We start from the raw sequence: 17,305 nt of genomic DNA, 5'->3' as shown, positions 1-17,305 counted from the left end.
CTCAAGGGACAATAAAATGCAAATTCGTAGTAAAATGCAGCGTGTCGCATTGGTTAGCACACGTGTTCTATATTCCAGAGGTCCAAGGATCGAATCCACCAAGCGGCTAGAACTTTTTCAGTATCCTGCCATCTTCGGAGAAGTACGGCAGCGAAACTAGAAATTGATATAGGAAGTTGAGAATGGGTTCGAAGAAATTTATTGCGGTTTCGACGGGGATCTTTGGGCCTCTCGTACATGAAGCAAGTGCGCAACCACTGCACCACAATGTCTATTTTCTCGCTTCCAACCGTCAGCATGGATATGAAAATAAAGGAATTCTACCACAAAACCCTATAGCGCTACAGCCTAATATTGGGCCCTGGCTTACCTACCGACTGCTGGCCTCCCTCCCACGTGAGCCACTAGGGGGGGCATGGAGATCTGGGCCCGACCAACCCCCGGCCGTTGTAGGACTTCGCGACGGGATTACGCTCACTCACTCGGAGCTCCCCAATTTCCTCACGATGATGGGTTGCCACCGCCCTATACACAGGCCGAAAATTTCCGACTGAACCCGGGATCGAACCCATGCCGTCCCACACCCGCCGTCCAAAGCAAGGTGCCTTAGACCGCACGAACACGGAGGAGGACGGAATTCTACCATGCCCTTTTAAAATTTCTTGCACTCCCTGCTGGGATCGATCCTTGGACGTCTGGAATACTGACCACCTGCGCTTACCACCGCGCTAGGAGGCCACTTACAAGAGACCTGTCATCCACGGAATCTTGACCTTCACAACAGTGTGTAAAGCGTAATGACAGAATGCTCCAAGTTGTTGGAAAAATTTTCTACCCTTGAGGAGGCTTGACTAACCTAACTTGTGGATGTACCCATGTCTCTGAAAAAGCTTTCCCCGAGGGGAAGATTGGAATCTTCGACCTCATGACTGCGAAGCAGCTGACTGCCACTTGCAGACCACTTGCAGACCAAACTGCCACTTGCTTTGGAACTATTCTTTCCTGATTTATTAACTTCAGCAGAATCTGTAGATTGAAATTATACAACTTGTGGGTGAAAACATATATATCTGAAACATTTCTTATGGGCGTTAGCTCGTTGGACCTATTGCATGTGTGCCAGCTCCACACCGGAGCTGCTCAAATTTGGACTAGCTTTTCTTGCTACTTAAACATGTCAAGAGACTTCGAATAAGGTATAATTCCATTTGGTTGGTGAGGGTATTGACAACAGTCATTACGAAGGAACGGACATAAAATTGCCAATCTTAGCAATTTGAACTCATTAAACTCTCTCCTTCGTTACAGTAATGCACTACATCACTACTTAACATAACTGTATATGTATTTTTTAGTATATCGAAATAATCAATATTTTAGGTGTCGGTGAAAAACATAAACAATAACATAACTTAAATAACATTACATTTTGCATCCTGAATACATATATGTGATTTGTGAATTAGTCATGATGTGTGTGTTAACACAACATATGAACAATAACTAAAAAAAACGTTTTAACCTTAAATCCTGGAAATCTGCAACGGTTTCTGTTCAGCAAACAAAAACAAAAAGAGGAGAGGAGAAGGTGGGAGTTGAACCCGCGACCTTTCACGCTTGACGAAAAATGATGAAAGCAGCGTCTAACCAATTACTCTATCTTAACTTAATGATCTTATGTACTTAAAAACATGTTGATGTTTATGAAGACTCCCACCTTCCTGTGTTCGAAGCACATTTTCTCGACAAGTCGTGAAAAATAGATTTTTTTGATAACATAACTGTTCGATATTATGCAAGGTATTGTAAATAAAATGTCGCATAAACTCCTCACAAATTTGCTTCTTTCTGCACAAATTTGATGGCGATTTCCTCCAGGTGGAAAAAAACTGTATTCAGTGTTTCAAACCCCTCTAATTTCAAGTGAGCAAGCAGAATCTTGAAAATTCCTCAAGGTTCTTTTTCCAATTTATTATTTCTGTTTGATTGTGTATTATAATAGTGGCTTATAGTTTCTAAGTGCATGAAATTGAAAACCTCTCAGCGCAGCGTTTTTCGTCTAGTGGAAGGACGTACTCAAAGTTGGCTACTCTCACCTGGAGTCGAAGTGCAATGTTGCTAAGTTTACGAATTCGGGACTTAGAATTATTTCGGGGCGGTCAAATAAGATGTTGCGAAGAATAAAGAAAGAACTCAAGATCATGCACCTCATGTCCCTAGCGCACACAGGATTTCTTTTTTCGGATGGAGCTGGAATTTCAAAGGTGTGTTGTAGAGAAGGCAGGATAGCCTGAACTATACAATATTTATTAATTATCATTTTTAACCTTCGTTTTAAACGTTGTTCAAAGATAAAAATGATAATCCAGGTTCATTTTATGAAGGGTTACATTTAACACTTCGGTTAACCTAAGTTCTTTACTTTTTCTTTTGAAAATCTTGAATTTCTCAAAACTTTCGTAATGGGCTGAAGCAATCCCCATCAGCTCTCCCCCCTGGATACGCCAATTCCTCAAGATTATTACGTACTTGGCACTAGACTTAGTTTACATTTCGTTCTTAAATGTGTAGAAGGTAACCGGGAAAATAACAGTTTTTTTTAAAAAAAAAAACAGTTCAGAAGTGTATAATTTTTTTTGGGAAGAGTATTGTGTGGTGGAAGGAGTTAAAATCTTGAACAGGAAATAAGCCAAACCCAGCTCTCCAACACGATGTCCAGGAAGATAAGAAACTGTGTATCTTCTTAAAGAAAAGTTTTGTGATATTTTGAAATGGGCAAAAGTGGGGTCTTAAGTCATTACAAACAGAATTTCTTGATATTATGGCTAACTACATGATCTCATAGATAAAGCTCTCTTGCAAATGACTGAGCTTCGGGAATCATTTGAATCACTTAAAGAAGGAACGAAATAAAATATGTGTCAAGTGGGAGATTTCAAGTGAACTATCTGACAAATGAATCAGGGGTCCTCAGGACGAAAGACTTGCCAACCGAGAGAACTGGTTCAAAGTAACAATATTTTACCCGATGGTAGACACAATTTTCTCACAACTGGACAATCGTTTTAAAGACAGGAAAGCAGTTGTAGGCACGTAGAAAGTTATACTACCTTATTTTTGTTAAGTTTTGTAGACACTGAGCTTCTCAACTAACCTAAAAACTTGCTAAAACATTTTCAAACCTTTATTTCAAATATTAAATTGTTTCAAACACAAGATAAGAACATGAATGACGTGAAAGAGCTGATCTCATTGTGTCACAACAGCTTCCAGTCATCCTGATATACGCTTGTTCCATGTCCCTTACTGTCCCTTACTTGAGTCTAACATTGTCAATAATCAATTAGTCATTAAGCATTGCATTTAATCATTAATCTTAATTTGTTAATGATTAAAGAATGTATTGCATTTCACAGCATATATTTTATTAGTTATTTTGTACAAGCTCTTATTAACTAGCGTTTGTCAGAAACAAATAAACTCATCTATAATCATAATCAAGAGAATTAAATTTCTCACCACCCAATATCCTAAACTTACATATTTTTTCTATTCGTAGAACCAGCCCTTATAATAGCACTAACTGGGGGGGCTCCACTTGAGTAGTCTGCCCGGGGCCCCGATGAGTCTCGCTACACCCCTGGCTCAGATAGGTCAGTATCAGGATTCAGTGGCATCCAATCTTAGTAATTAGAATTGCAGTTCCCAACTGGAGGTCTGTTAGTCTCCAAGGACATTAAGAATGACACCATTTCTAAAATCAAATCCTGTGTACAATCCCTGATTACAACTGTAAATTTTTCCCTTGGGCTCATTTATCTCTTTAATGATTATTTGCATTATGTAACCAGACTGTGTATTTATTTAATACATTGTATTTTGTCCTTATTGTGTCCTGCATAATGTGTGATGTTACTTTCTCTGTAATCGAAATCATTCTCGAAAATCTTCAACACTTTTTAATGAAATCACATGCATTACTGAGACCTACAACTAGGGGTTCGTCGTGCTGACCACACGGCATCCAGTAACTGGATGGATGATATCCCACTAATTATATACCAAATTTTAACACACTTAACACTTTGCATTAAGTCACTTTAATTTTACATTCATATACTCGTACTTTAGCATTATACTGTGCATGTGGTCAAAAGTACTTTGTCAAGTGGAATAAAGGAAGGAAATAACATTCTGTGCTCCACAGGCCACAACTTTCTATCCTTGGTTCGAAGAAAAGTTTATTAGAAATAAATGTTTTCATCATGCTTGGAAGTAGCCAAAATTAGAACCTTACCTGTTGTTTTGATAATTCGTGTTGATGTCATAATTTTGGTAGTAATTACTGGAAGGAGCATAGTACATTGCACCAGATTGATCCTGGTAGTAGATGCCAGTTCCTGAAAATTCAGAGTAGTCATTCCGACGACCATTCGCATATTGGTTGTAGGCCATGTTGTATTCAGGAAGAACCATCTGATTTCCAGTATTACTCCTATCTTCTGTTTGTAAGCTTCCTTCAGGCATGTTTTGTGCACCCTATAATTAATAACACATTAATTTTGTAGGATAATATAATCCTAGTTTTACAAGAAGAGTGAAAAGTTACTTTCTCATACAATATAAATTCTTAGAACAATGCATATTCTCATACACCAAACCTAGTGGATGACTACCTGGATAGTAAGGATGCGATCTATGTAGTGGCCAACAAAGTGTCTCAATTTAAATCCCACTGAACAATCATGAGACACACTTAGAAGATTGATTTGGTTTATTTTGCTTTGCTTTCTGTCATTTTGGACTAAGATGAGATTGACTGATGATATGATGAAATTGATGAAGGGACACTTACAAAGAACACCCATGCCCACGCTGGGATTCCAACTCAAGACCCTTGGCATCGTAGCATGACATTTAGTAGATGTGTTGTAGGATGCCATCCACCTCCCCAAATTCTGCAGAAGCTCCAGACAATATTGTTGCAAGTATGGAACTCCATTCTCCAACAACAGCTTTATAACCTGGCGCTGACCTTCATAGTTTACATTTTATGTGCATTTTTTTAGTAGTAGTAGCAATAACTATTTCAACCTTACATTCAGGAAACTAGAGTTTAACATGGGAGTTGTGTGTACATTTCGAAACATTTAGTTTAGTTTAGTTTAGAATTATTCAGTTGATATGAGTAGCAAACTTCATTAAGTAAGACCAATTTGTCCATATGTTATATTATTGTTTATTTTTTTTTTTAATTTTATGATTATTAGGGTGCACCAAATGCTCAAGCCTAAGGATTCCTTGTTTAGGTAAGCCAAGGAGGGCATAAATCTACCAACCTCGGCCCCTGAACATCATTCATCTGCAATCAACGAACAATGAGGGGCAGCATTTTCATCATCCTAGAAGTTCCATCTGCTTGACCTTCAATTTCCATTGCGAAAATATTCTCTGAAAGGTATGTGTATGGGGAGGGGGGGGGGTGGCTAAAAGAGCATTTATTAAGCTAGGTCTTCATTTTTGCTAGGGGCTGCTCAAGGGAAGGGGGTCATTTACGCCATGCTCTCCTTTGGCGCCATCACTGCTACCTAAACAACATTCCCCGACAAGGTCATGCTTGCACACATCAATTTAAATCTCAATTTCGATTAGCTTCTGTACATAAAGCGGATGATGCACACAGAGAGGAATGTATTTGAAAAATTTTGAGTGCCTCTCTGAACACATCGGAATATTAAAAATAAAGCAACCCTCCGAAGACTAAAGATTTTTATTCGAGAAGGGGGCATTCGTCACTCCACACGATATTTTTCCATGGAGGTTGACATTTGGGTGTCAATTTGGCAGGGACGTAGCTTGGTTTATCAGGTTTGTCCAAATCACGAATCACACCAAGGAACTATATTTTCATCTATTACCTAACTGGTCCGAGTTGCAGGTCAATCCAGCCTTGGCTCTGCAGTCTACCTCTAGTTGCTTCACAGAAATTGTATTCCTTTTTTAGGCGGGATTTAGCTCTTTTCTGCCAATCCGATGTGACAACACTGGCTGATCCGGTAGGTCTGAGCGGCAACAGGGCCACTTAACAGGCATATGAAAAACCCCATAGCACACTATGCGCCAAAGCCCTTCCCCGCTCTTTCCTTGCATTGGCAAACTCTTCTCCCTTGTTGCCTCTGCAGGGTAGCGGAACGGCCTCCCTCTTCGCTTCTGTCGCCTGCAGAAAAAATGTCCTAGGCAATATCTACTCGACGGCAACGGTGTTCATTAACGTATTTAACAATGTTGTCATTTTATTGAAACAACTTTTTAATTCTTTACATTTTGCTGTTACCTGCGGTAACACCGGCTACATGTACAGTGGTGGAAAAAAATTCTTCCCCATAAGACTTAAATGGCAGTAAATAATGCCTGAAAGGTAGGCAACACACATTGCACATTGTCTCAAGGAGCAACTCGTTTTTCATGCAATAGCCAACAGACACAGGAAATGTAGGAAAATCACGTGACATCAGGTGGAATGTTGTTGTTCGTCATAAAATCGCCTTTTCTCAAGCCAGGTCGCAAAACCGACAAGAATTATAGCCTATGCCCGAAAATGATTCCCCTAAAACCGTTGAACGAAACGCTAAAATAATTCTTGCCTTAATTACAAAGGCTACTAAACTATATGTGCCGCGGTAGCTCGGTCATTAGGGAGTTTGATTACCATGCGAGAGATCTGAGTTCGATCCCCGACTGGGGAGAATTGGACTTTTGTCCACCTGTTCAAGTGGCTCCGGCGCCCACCCAGCGTCGTATAAAGTGGGTACCTGTAGGAAACTTAAGGGGGGGGGGGGTAAAGGCGGCCAGGGGCGTGGTGCTGATCACATTATACCCACCACCTTCGGCCGTAACAAGAAAGTGTGGGACCCTAACTCCGCACCCCCTATACGCCTTCATGGCTTGGTGCAAAGCACAAGGTAGCACTTTGCTTTTTCATTTACTATACGTCCCGATTTTGTCGGAACAGAACTTTCTAATTTCTACGTGGACTTTCTTCCAAGTTCCGTAGGGATGTGAATAGGCTCCAGTTTTTCTTGACACAATTCATCCATGTTATATTTCGTTATAAAAACCACGGCCGATATCCTGTGTGTGTGTGGGGGGGGGGGAGGGCGCTATAATTCAAACATGTGAGGTGATACTTTTCTCACTACTCCATTCTCCGATTCTTCGTATCAGAAATAAATCTTAATTCCACACACTGAAAATGTAGCATTTCCTTCATCTTAGCATGCAAATATCTAGCAGCAAAGTAATGTGTAGGCACATAGTGGTTCGGATACCACTTTAAACTGTATGTGCATTCGCGATTAGTCTTACTGTGCATAAAGTGGACTTAGGACACCAAATCAACCAACCAACATAATCCCGTTACTGTCCAGATTATCGAAACCAGAAGCTTCGTCGCGAATAACATAAGCAGGAAGACAATTTGAAATTACCGAACAGAAACAGAACCTAAATCCTACAACGGATAGATTGGATTAAATCGACGATACAGCAAACGTTCTGAAATGAAGAAGAATACGAAAGTTGAAGGACCTCGATACACAAGCACACTTTTCCTCCCCTCAATGGTAAGATATCTTTCTTGCAGAGAAGCCTTTACGTAGGCCTTCAAGGCCACGACGAGAAAGTGTTTTACATGCAATGACGGGACCAAAACACGGGTCTAGTTTGATATGAAAGCTGTGTTCCTCCTTATTTCGTACGTCATTGATAACAGGAACACGGGCCTCGTCTGCTAACCCTAGTTTCGTAGAGCAGACGCCTGTTTGCCACCCTTTGGTTCAGTGACCTTCGCTCGTAGTTAGCAAGAGTGAATGACTCACCAGATACCTGTTGCCTGTGAGCTTATACAAGAATAGATATTTCGTTAGCGTCTGTAAGTATTGTTTCATCTGCAGTTATATCAGTTAACGTTCGAATTGTTTCCTAATGGTTACGTTATTTATAAATTAGTTCTCGAGAGTGAGCTTTCTATCTATTTGTATGGGGGGGGGGGGTATACAGCCTGCATGTATTATTTTTTTCCTGAAACAAGAAGAAATTCCAAGACAAAAAAAGAGTCGTAGAAGAGTAGTTAACAAAAAAGAAAGAAGAAAACGAAAATGTAAATGTTTAAATAAATTATTGTATAGATCGAGTGAATAATATTTTCTCCTCGATGGCGTAATGATAACGTCGTCACCTTATAATCAAGGGATCCCAGGTTCGATACACGGTGGATGCACGTAGTAGTTCGTATGTCATTTTAAACTGATGGTCCAGTCCAGATTAGCTTATCTGTGCAGAAAAACTAAAAAAGAAATTGTCACAGTGTAAGAAAATGTCATGTTCAACCACATACAAAAGGGAATAATTTATTCCATGTTGGAGTTCACATTTACAGTATAGTATCTAACCAACACAATTATGGATCGCAACGTATTTTCTCAGATCCATTTTAATTATACGTGCATGATAAAATAACAGAAGTTGAGGAAAGAGAAAGTCAAGAGCAAACACAGATGCCTTCTCCAGAATTTCAAATCTCGTTACGTAAGGTTCTGGGTTGAAGTCCCGGGCAGACATGACTTTCTTGTTCTTGCCCTTTTATCTGCTTTATTTCATCATAAATCGTCGTTATGGTTTACCTACAGGGGAAGAATAATGACAATTGCCAATACAAAGCCAATAACGAACAGACCAACAACTCAATTAGGGAGATGTCAAGAAAGAAACAAGACTTGACAGTGTCTCCGCCTCTCGGTTTCTGGAATTGAAAATTGCTCTCCCGTTCTCGGTCAGTTAAATATAGAAATCGAAAAAGTATGTGAAGATAAATATATTTCATATATCCCGGTTTTATAGGAGATTTCGTGAGAGATGAAATAAGTACTCTTCGATCATGTTTATTTTTATTAGTTTTGTTACGTAACATCACTTTTCTTCCTAGTCGCGGACGATTGACCATTACATGAAATTAATGACGAAATACTCAAACACCTGTGACAAGGACGGTACTCAAATCCGGGAACTTTGGTGACGAGATCGAATGTTGACCACTTAATGAGCTTGCGCACCGAGTCTGCTTAATGTTGCTTGTATCAGGTAATTCGAAATAACTGTCAATATCCCACATTTATTATTATTTGTTTCATAATTTATCTTATTGATGTTATTAACCTGAAGTCGAAGAAATAGTTGAAAGGCAATAATGCAAGATTGAATATCTATGATGTTACTTCGTGCCGAATAATATGACGTGATATTATGATATGAATATATTAATAATATAATATGCCTAGTCATTCCATTGATTGATTTCAATTGCGCACACAAAATATGGTATAATGTCCACTCCTAACCAACCTCCGTGGCGGAGTGGTTAGCACAGCGCGCTACGACAGCATGGGCCCCTGGTTCGAATCTGGGCTTGGCCATGGGTCTTCTTGGTGAGTGTCCGTTAATCAATGTCATCATATCATCACTCATTACTCATCTTCATCGTCGCTATTTGCCAAAAGTGAAAGAATAGCGACACTAAATAACAAAAATCCAATCAAATGGGACATCTTCACCGATTTAATTCTATACCGTACCAAATTCCCATTTTATTACTGCTTCTTGCTTCATTTTACTGCATCTCAATTGTTTTCAGATTCGAAAAAAAATGGAATGTTGAGCAGTTGATTGTGCATTGTTTCGTTGTTTTGATTGTTTAATTAACGTCGCATTAATTAGTTTTAGACCAATCGTGACAGAGGGAATCGAGAGCACAAAGGAAGGGGAAAAGACAAGTTAGAGACCACGGCTCTCTTTAAAGGTAGGATTCCTTGAACACGACTGAAGTGACTGCAGAATATTATGGATAAAATTTGTTTCGCTTTTTCCTTTTATTTCTGTTTCAGCTATTTTACTTCGCTTTTCTTCTCCCACTGGCGTTAATCGTGTCAGTGAGGAAGAAAATATCGTGAAATGGACGATGGGACAAAAAATATATATGCCTCTCCCACGGTTCGAAACTGTGACCACAAAATATTGTCTTATTTTTAAAATTTACGCCAAATATGGTTTCACTTGTCTCTTTCTCAAAGCGTTCCATTGCCTCTCCGATGGCGTAGTGGTAACGTCTTCGACATGTAATCAAAGGCTTTCGAATTCAATACCAGATAGAGGAACATTTGGTTCGGATCCCACTTTAATCTGTAGGTCCAGTGCATAAACTGGACTTAAAACATTAGCGTGTGGCATGTGGCCTGTGATGAGAACCATCATTTCATGAACCTTCTTGACAATGACTAGTATCACTTGAAAAATATTTTCTTACGAGTAGATCTTGTTAAGAAACCACTTGCTGAAATGTTCTTCTTGACGCCACTTAGCACCCAGCTGTTGTTTGTTGTTCCTGGGGCATGAGTCATGTGACTCATGCTATCAATGCTCAATCCTTCCCGAGAACTCAGATCCACCAGACAAACTTAAGCGAATAATTTGTTATTTGGGTTGCATAAACAACAGGCTTTAAGACGTTACAAAATTCTAGGTCCCGTGGCCCAGGTAATTCTTTCTCCGACTGTACGCCTCTGAGCACAAGGATTGCGTGTGTGTGTGTGGGGGGGGGGGGGGTGCGCGCGCGCGCGCGAACCTGTAGGAACCGCCTGAGGCCTGTTCATGCCATTCATCCCGCGCCAGAAAAGGGACAAACGGTAGAATATTTTCTTTTGCAATTTGAAAAGCATGGGGATGTCCTTCCCGAACCATAAAATAATTGACCCAGAAAGTTCCAATCACCTGCAGCTAAATCTTCCTGTTTGTGCCGTTTCAGAGCCAGATGAAGAAAAGATGTTACAAGCAGAAATATGTTTGTGGGAGGGGGGGGGGTGCTTGGCTTAGGCTTCTGGTGTCCCTGAAAGGGGCGGGCCATAAAATCGTTAACGGCATTTTCTACCAATACATCTGTTTGTGTTCAAAGGCAAGAAGCAGGCAAATGGGAAAGAAATGTATTGCTTGGGGTCCGTGCCTCTCAAATTTAAGAACAGTGTTTCAAACTAAAAGAAAAATTTACCAAAATACTAATTTGCAATATTTGTCATCAAAGTAATATTTTCAGCAAATATAGAAGAGTTTGCCGGGGCCACGTGAACGTTTCGGGGGGCCGGTGCCCCCGCGGGCCTCACCCTAACGAGTCCCTGCTTTGGCGGCCGCTAATAAGGACGATATGGACGCAGCACTGGCGGTTATAATCAAAAGTGAAGAAACATTACATTAACATTTATATATTACAGCTTTCACATTGTCTGACTTGGAAATATTTCGTTGTTTATAGATCATTGATTAGTCGGTTTCGTTTTTAAGGGGGATGTTCCTGAGTAAACAAAAAAAAGATCGATCTGACAATTCGAAAAACTAAATATGCTGACCAAGGCAGTAATTTATTTTATTATAAAACATAAACTAACGTAACGTTTCAACCTTCTAGCAAGGTCTTCTTCAGACTCTGTATCAAGTACAAAAGTAACCAGATACAACAAGAAGGGTAATATATATACACAAACATTACTCCCTCCAGACTATTTAGAAATAGAGAAGAGGAAGAAGAAGGGATTATCTACGAAGTAAAATGTAAAGAATGTCAGAGTGTGTACATAGGAGAAACGAAAAAAAGGCTGAAAGACAGGTTGAAACAACATAGGGATGATGTACGACTTAAGAGAGAGAGAAATGCAATATTTAAACACACGAGAGAAACAGGACATGACATAGAGTGGGATGAGGCTAAGCAGATAGGAAGGGAGAAGAGAATGCTAGTGAGAAAATGGAAGGAAGCCAAGGAAATAGAGAAGAAAGGCGAAGAAGACACAATGAACTGGAATGGGGGACTGAAGTTAAACAAAGAATGGAAGAAGATGTTGGAAAGAGTGGAAAGGACAAGAGAAAAAGAGGAGAGGAGAAGGAAGAAAAATGAAGGGAAAAGAGCGTGAGATTAAAAAGTCCAACCACATTCTATATGGAAGTAATTGTGTTTAGCCTTTTAGGTGAAAGTAAAGTTGGAAAGTGAAAGTCATCTGCTAGAAAGTTCCTAACAACTTTCTAAATAGTCTGGAGGGAGTAATGTTTGTGTATATATATTACCCTTCTTGTTGTATCTGGTTACTTTTGTACTTGATACAGAGTCTGAAGAAGACCTTGCTAGAAGGTTGAAACGTTACGTTAGTTTATGTTTTATAATAAAATAAATTACTGCCTTGGTCAGCATATTTAGTTTTTCATAATCATGGAAACAAGGCTTAATGGAGTTATAATTGGACATTTTCCAAGGCTGATGAGGAAAATTAACAACTGGAAAGACTTGAAGAGGAAAGAAATACACAAAGACGAACAAGAGAAGTTTCTGAGAAAATGTTTGGAGAGAGGCACAGTGCCTAAAGGATTAAAAATAAGTAAGAAGGGAGTGATTTGCAACACCAGGAGATGGAGGATATTGGTTCAGAAAATGGAAAAAGAACTGATATGGAATGAAATAAGGGCAAGAAGAAAGGAGATAAAGATAATAAAGGAGAACCTGACAAGAATTGAAAAAGCTATTGAAGATGGTCTCACCATTTTTACGAGAGAATATACATTTCATGAAATGAAAATCTGGCAGGAGAAATTTAGAGAGAAAATGAAAATAAAATTGAAGAAGAAAGGAGAGGGACTAGGATGGAAAGAAGAAAGAGGACAAGAGGAAGAAGAAGAGGATACCAGAAGAAGAGTTGTGGTAATAGGGAATGTAGATCTAACAAAAGAAGGGGAAGCTTTTTTAAAACTAGGCAGAGGTTTCAAAGTTAAAGAAAGAAATGTAGATTATGAGGAAGTTATATATGACATTGAAGAAGCAGTGCTCCATATAAAAGAAGAACCAGAAAGAGACAAGATTAGAAGAAGAACAGCAGCCATACTAAAGAAAGAAATGGGAAAACAAGGAAAAGTAGATAATTTGAGTCAAAAAGAAAGGGAAGGGATGAAGAAAATCAAAACAAGAAATGATGTGGTGATAGAGCAGGCAGATAAAGGTGGAGCAATTGTGGTGATGGAAAGAGAATGGTACGAGAGGAAGTTTGAAGACCTAAAAGAAAATGGATATGAGGAGATTTGTGGAACAGGTGAAGAACAAACTATAAAAGAAAGAATCATTAAAGACTGTAGGAGGAGTGGATTCAAGGAATGCATAAAGGAGACAGGAAGACTACCAAGTTTGAAAGGCTTTCCAAAGATACACAAAGAGGAGATAAAGTTAAGACCAGTAATGAACTGCAGAAACAATATTTTGGAACCCTTAGAAAAGAAATTAAAGAAAGTTATTGAAGTGTTAGTAACACAGCAAGAAAGCAGAGCAGTTAAGAACAGTGAACAAGTAGTAGACCTCATAAAAGGACTTAAGTTAAATGAGATGAAGACGACAATGTTTAGCTTAGACGTGAAAAGTATGTTCCCGAGCATCAAGAGGGGACACGTTTTGGACATTATTAAAAAGAGAATGGGACAAGAAATTATAGGAGAATGGGATAGTGAAAGGGTAGTGAAGGCGCTGGAAACCATTTGGAATAACGGTTACAGTATAATGGGAGATAAAATAATGTTAATGAGTGAAGGACTAAATATAGGTTCCAGTCTAAGCCCAGCATTGGCTGAATTGGTTATGAATGAATGGGAAAAGAAAGTGATAGAAAAGGGAGGTGACAAAATGATTCTGTTTTGCAGATATGTGGACGACTGTTTTGGCATTTGGAAGGGAACGAAGAGGCAGCTTGACATTTTTGCCAAAGAAATTCAAGATGAAGAAAGAGGGATATTATTGGAACTTGAAATAGAAGAAGAAGACAAGTTAAGCTATCTAGATATATTGATGAAAAGGAAAAGAGGACAAGAAATTGAAACCGCTTGGCATCAGAAGAAGTGTGCAGCAGGGGTATTCTGCCACAAAAGAAGTGATGTAAGTGAGGTGACAAAAATAAATTTTATAAAGAATATGGAGGACAGAATCAAGAAAATATGCATGAAAGAATGTGAAAAAGAAGGCAAAATAAATAGCCTATGGAAACAGCTGGAAAAGAATGGCTATGAGAAGCAGGATAGACTGGACATAAACAGAAGAAGTAAGAAAACGGGCAGGGGAGAATTGGAAGAGAAAGAAAAAGAGGAGAGAAGGTTTGGAATAAGGAGTATGGGGAAGACCACAGAAAAGATATGCAAAGTGCTTAGGAAAGCAGGAATTAAAACTTACAGGAAGGGAGGGAGAAGCATCTTAGGAATAGCGAGGAATGCTAACAAGAAAAAGGAAAACAGAGAAGAGGAAGAAGAAGGGATTATCTACGAAGTAAAATGTAAAGAATGTCAGAGTGTGTACATAGGAGAAACGAAAAAAAAAAGGCTGAAAGACAGGTTGAAACAACATAGGGATGATGTACGACTTAAGAGAGAGAGAAATGCAATATTTAAACACACGAGAGAAACAGGACATGACATAGAGTGGGATGAGGCTAAGCAGATAGGAAGGGAGAAGAGAATGCTAGTGAGAAAATGGAAGGAAGCCAAGGAAATAGAGAAGAAAGGCGAAGAAGACACAATGAACTGGAATGGGGGACTGAAGTTAAACAAAGAATGGAAGAAGATGTTGGAAAGAGTGGAAAGGACAAGAGAAAAAGAGGAGAGGAGATGGAAGAAAAATGAAGGGAAAAGAGCGTGAGATTAAAAAGTCCAACCACATTCTATATGGAAGTAATTGTGTTTAGCCTTTTAGGTGAAAGTAAAGTTGGAAAGAGAAAGTCATCTGCTAGAAAGTTCCTAACAACTTTCTAAATAGTCTGGAGGGGGTAATGTTTGTGTATATATATTACCCTTCTTGTTGTATCTGGTTACTTTTGTACTTGATACAGAGTCTGAAGAAGACCTTGCTAGAAGGTTGAAACGTTACGTTAGTTTATGTTTTATAATAAAATAAATTACTGCCTTGGTCAGCATATTTAGTTTTTCATAATCATGGAAACAAGGCTTAATGGAGTTATAATTGGACATTTTCCAAGGCTGATGAGGAAAATTAACAACTGGAAAGACTTGAAGAGGAAAGAAATACACAAAGACGAACAAGAGAAGTTTCTGAGAAAATGTTTGGAGAGAGGCACAGTGCCTAAAGGATTAAAAATAAGTAAGAAGGGAGTGATTTGCAACACCAGGAGATGGAGGATATTGGTTCAGAAAATGGAAAAAGAACTGATATGGAATGAAATAAGGGCAAGAAGAAAGGAGATAAAGATAATAAAGGAGAACCTGACAAGAATTGAAAAAGCTATTGAAGATGGTCTCACCATTTTTACGAGAGAATATACATTTCATGAAATGAAAATCTGGCAGGAGAAATTTAGAGAGAAAATGAAAATAAAATTGAAGAAGAAAGGAGAGGGACTAGGATGGAAAGAAGAAAGAGGACAAGAGGAAGAAGAAGAGGATACCAGAAGAAGAGTTGTGGTAATAGGGAATGTAGATCTAACAAAAGAAGGGGAAGCTTTTTTAAAACTAGGCAGAGGTTTCAAAGTTAAAGAAAGAAATGTAGATTATGAGGAAGTTATATATGACATTGAAGAAGCAGTGCTCCATATAAAAGAAGAACCAGAAAGAGACAAGATTAGAAGAAGAACAGCAGCCATACTAAAGAAAGAAATGGGAAAACAAGGAAAAGTAGATAATTTGAGTCAAAAAGAAAGGGAAGGGATGAAGAAAATCAAAACAAGAAATGATGTGGTGATAGAGCAGGCAGATAAAGGTGGAGCAATTGTGGTGATGGAAAGAGAATGGTACGAGAGGAAGTTTGAAGACCTAAAAGAAAATGGATATGAGGAGATTTGTGGAACAGGTGAAGAACAAACTATAAAAGAAAGAATCATTAAAGACTGTAGGAGGAGTGGATTCAAGGAATGCATAAAGGAGACAGGAAGACTACCAAGTTTGAAAGGCTTTCCAAAGATACACAAAGAGGAGATAAAGTTAAGACCAGTAATGAACTGCAGAAACAATATTTTGGAACCCTTAGAAAAGAAATTAAAGAAAGTTATTGAAGTGTTAGTAACACAGCAAGAAAGCAGAGCAGTTAAGAACAGTGAACAAGTAGTAGACCTCATAAAAGGACTTAAGTTAAATGAGATGAAGACGACAATGTTTAGCTTAGACGTGAAAAGTATGTTCCCGAGCATCAAGAGGGGACACGTTTTGGACATTATTAAAAAGAGAATGGGACAAGAAATTATAGGAGAATGGGATAGTGAAAGGGTAGTGAAGGCGCTGGAAACCATTTGGAATAACGGTTACAGTATAATGGGAGATAAAATAATGTTAATGAGTGAAGGACTAAATATAGGTTCCAGTCTAAGCCCAGCATTGGCTGAATTGGTTATGAATGAATGGGAAAAGAAAGTGATAGAAAAGGGAGGTGACAAAATGATTCTGTTTTGCAGATATGTGGACGACTGTTTTGGCATTTGGAAGGGAACGAAGAGGCAGCTTGACATTTTTGCCAAAGAAATTCAAGATGAAGAAAGAGGGATATTATTGGAACTTGAAATAGAAGAAGAAGACAAGTTAAGCTATCTAGATATATTGATGAAAAGGAAAAGAGGACAAGAAATTGAAACCGCTTGGCATCAGAAGAAGTGTGCAGCAGGGGTATTCTGCCACAAAAGAAGTGATGTAAGTGAGGTGACAAAAATAAATTTTATAAAGAATATGGAGGACAGAATCAAGAAAATATGCATGAAAGAATGTGAAAAAGAAGGCAAAATAAATAGCCTATGGAAACAGCTGGAAAAGAATGGCTATGAGAAGCAGGATAAACTGGACATAAACAGAAGAAGTAAGAAAACGGGCAGGGGAGAATTGGAAGAGAAAGAAAAAGAGGAGAGAAGGTTTGGAATAAGGAGTATGGGGAAGACCACAGAAAAGATATGCAAAGTGCTTAGGAAAGCAGGAATTAAAACTTACAGGAAGGGAGGGAGAAGCATCTTAGGAATAGCGAGGAATGCTAACAAGAAAAAGGAAAACAGAGAAGAGGAAGAAGAAGGGATTATCTACGAAGTAAAATGTAAAGAATGTCAGAGTGTGTACATAGGAGAAACGAAAAAAAAAAAGGCTGAAAGACAGGTTGAAACAACATAGGGATGATGTACGACTTAAGAGAGAGAGAAATGCAATATTTAAACACACGAGAGAAACAGGACATGACATAGAGTGGGATGAGGCTAAG

The 17,305-nt window shown here is 38.8% G+C and overlaps 1 protein-coding gene across 1 annotated transcript in view; it reads right to left on the bottom strand.

Moving 5' to 3' along the window:
- Positions 1 to 17,305, bottom strand: part of LOC145984466 (transcription factor RFX4-like) — a 198,470-nt gene that overhangs the window by 18,647 nt on the left and 162,518 nt on the right. Inside the window, exon 13 of the mRNA XM_083118125.1 lies at positions 4,298 to 4,539. Coding sequence (XP_082974251.1) covers positions 4,298 to 4,539 — 242 coding nt within the window. The remainder of the gene's footprint in view (positions 1 to 4,297; positions 4,540 to 17,305) is intronic.

This window comes from Lepisma saccharinum, chromosome 2 (genome assembly GCF_977018435.1).
Source record: "Lepisma saccharinum chromosome 2, izLepSacc3.1, whole genome shotgun sequence".
In the NCBI taxonomy this organism is placed as follows: Eukaryota; Metazoa; Arthropoda; class Insecta; order Zygentoma; family Lepismatidae; genus Lepisma; species Lepisma saccharinum.
This window is presented reverse-complemented; position numbering and strand designations above follow the sequence as displayed.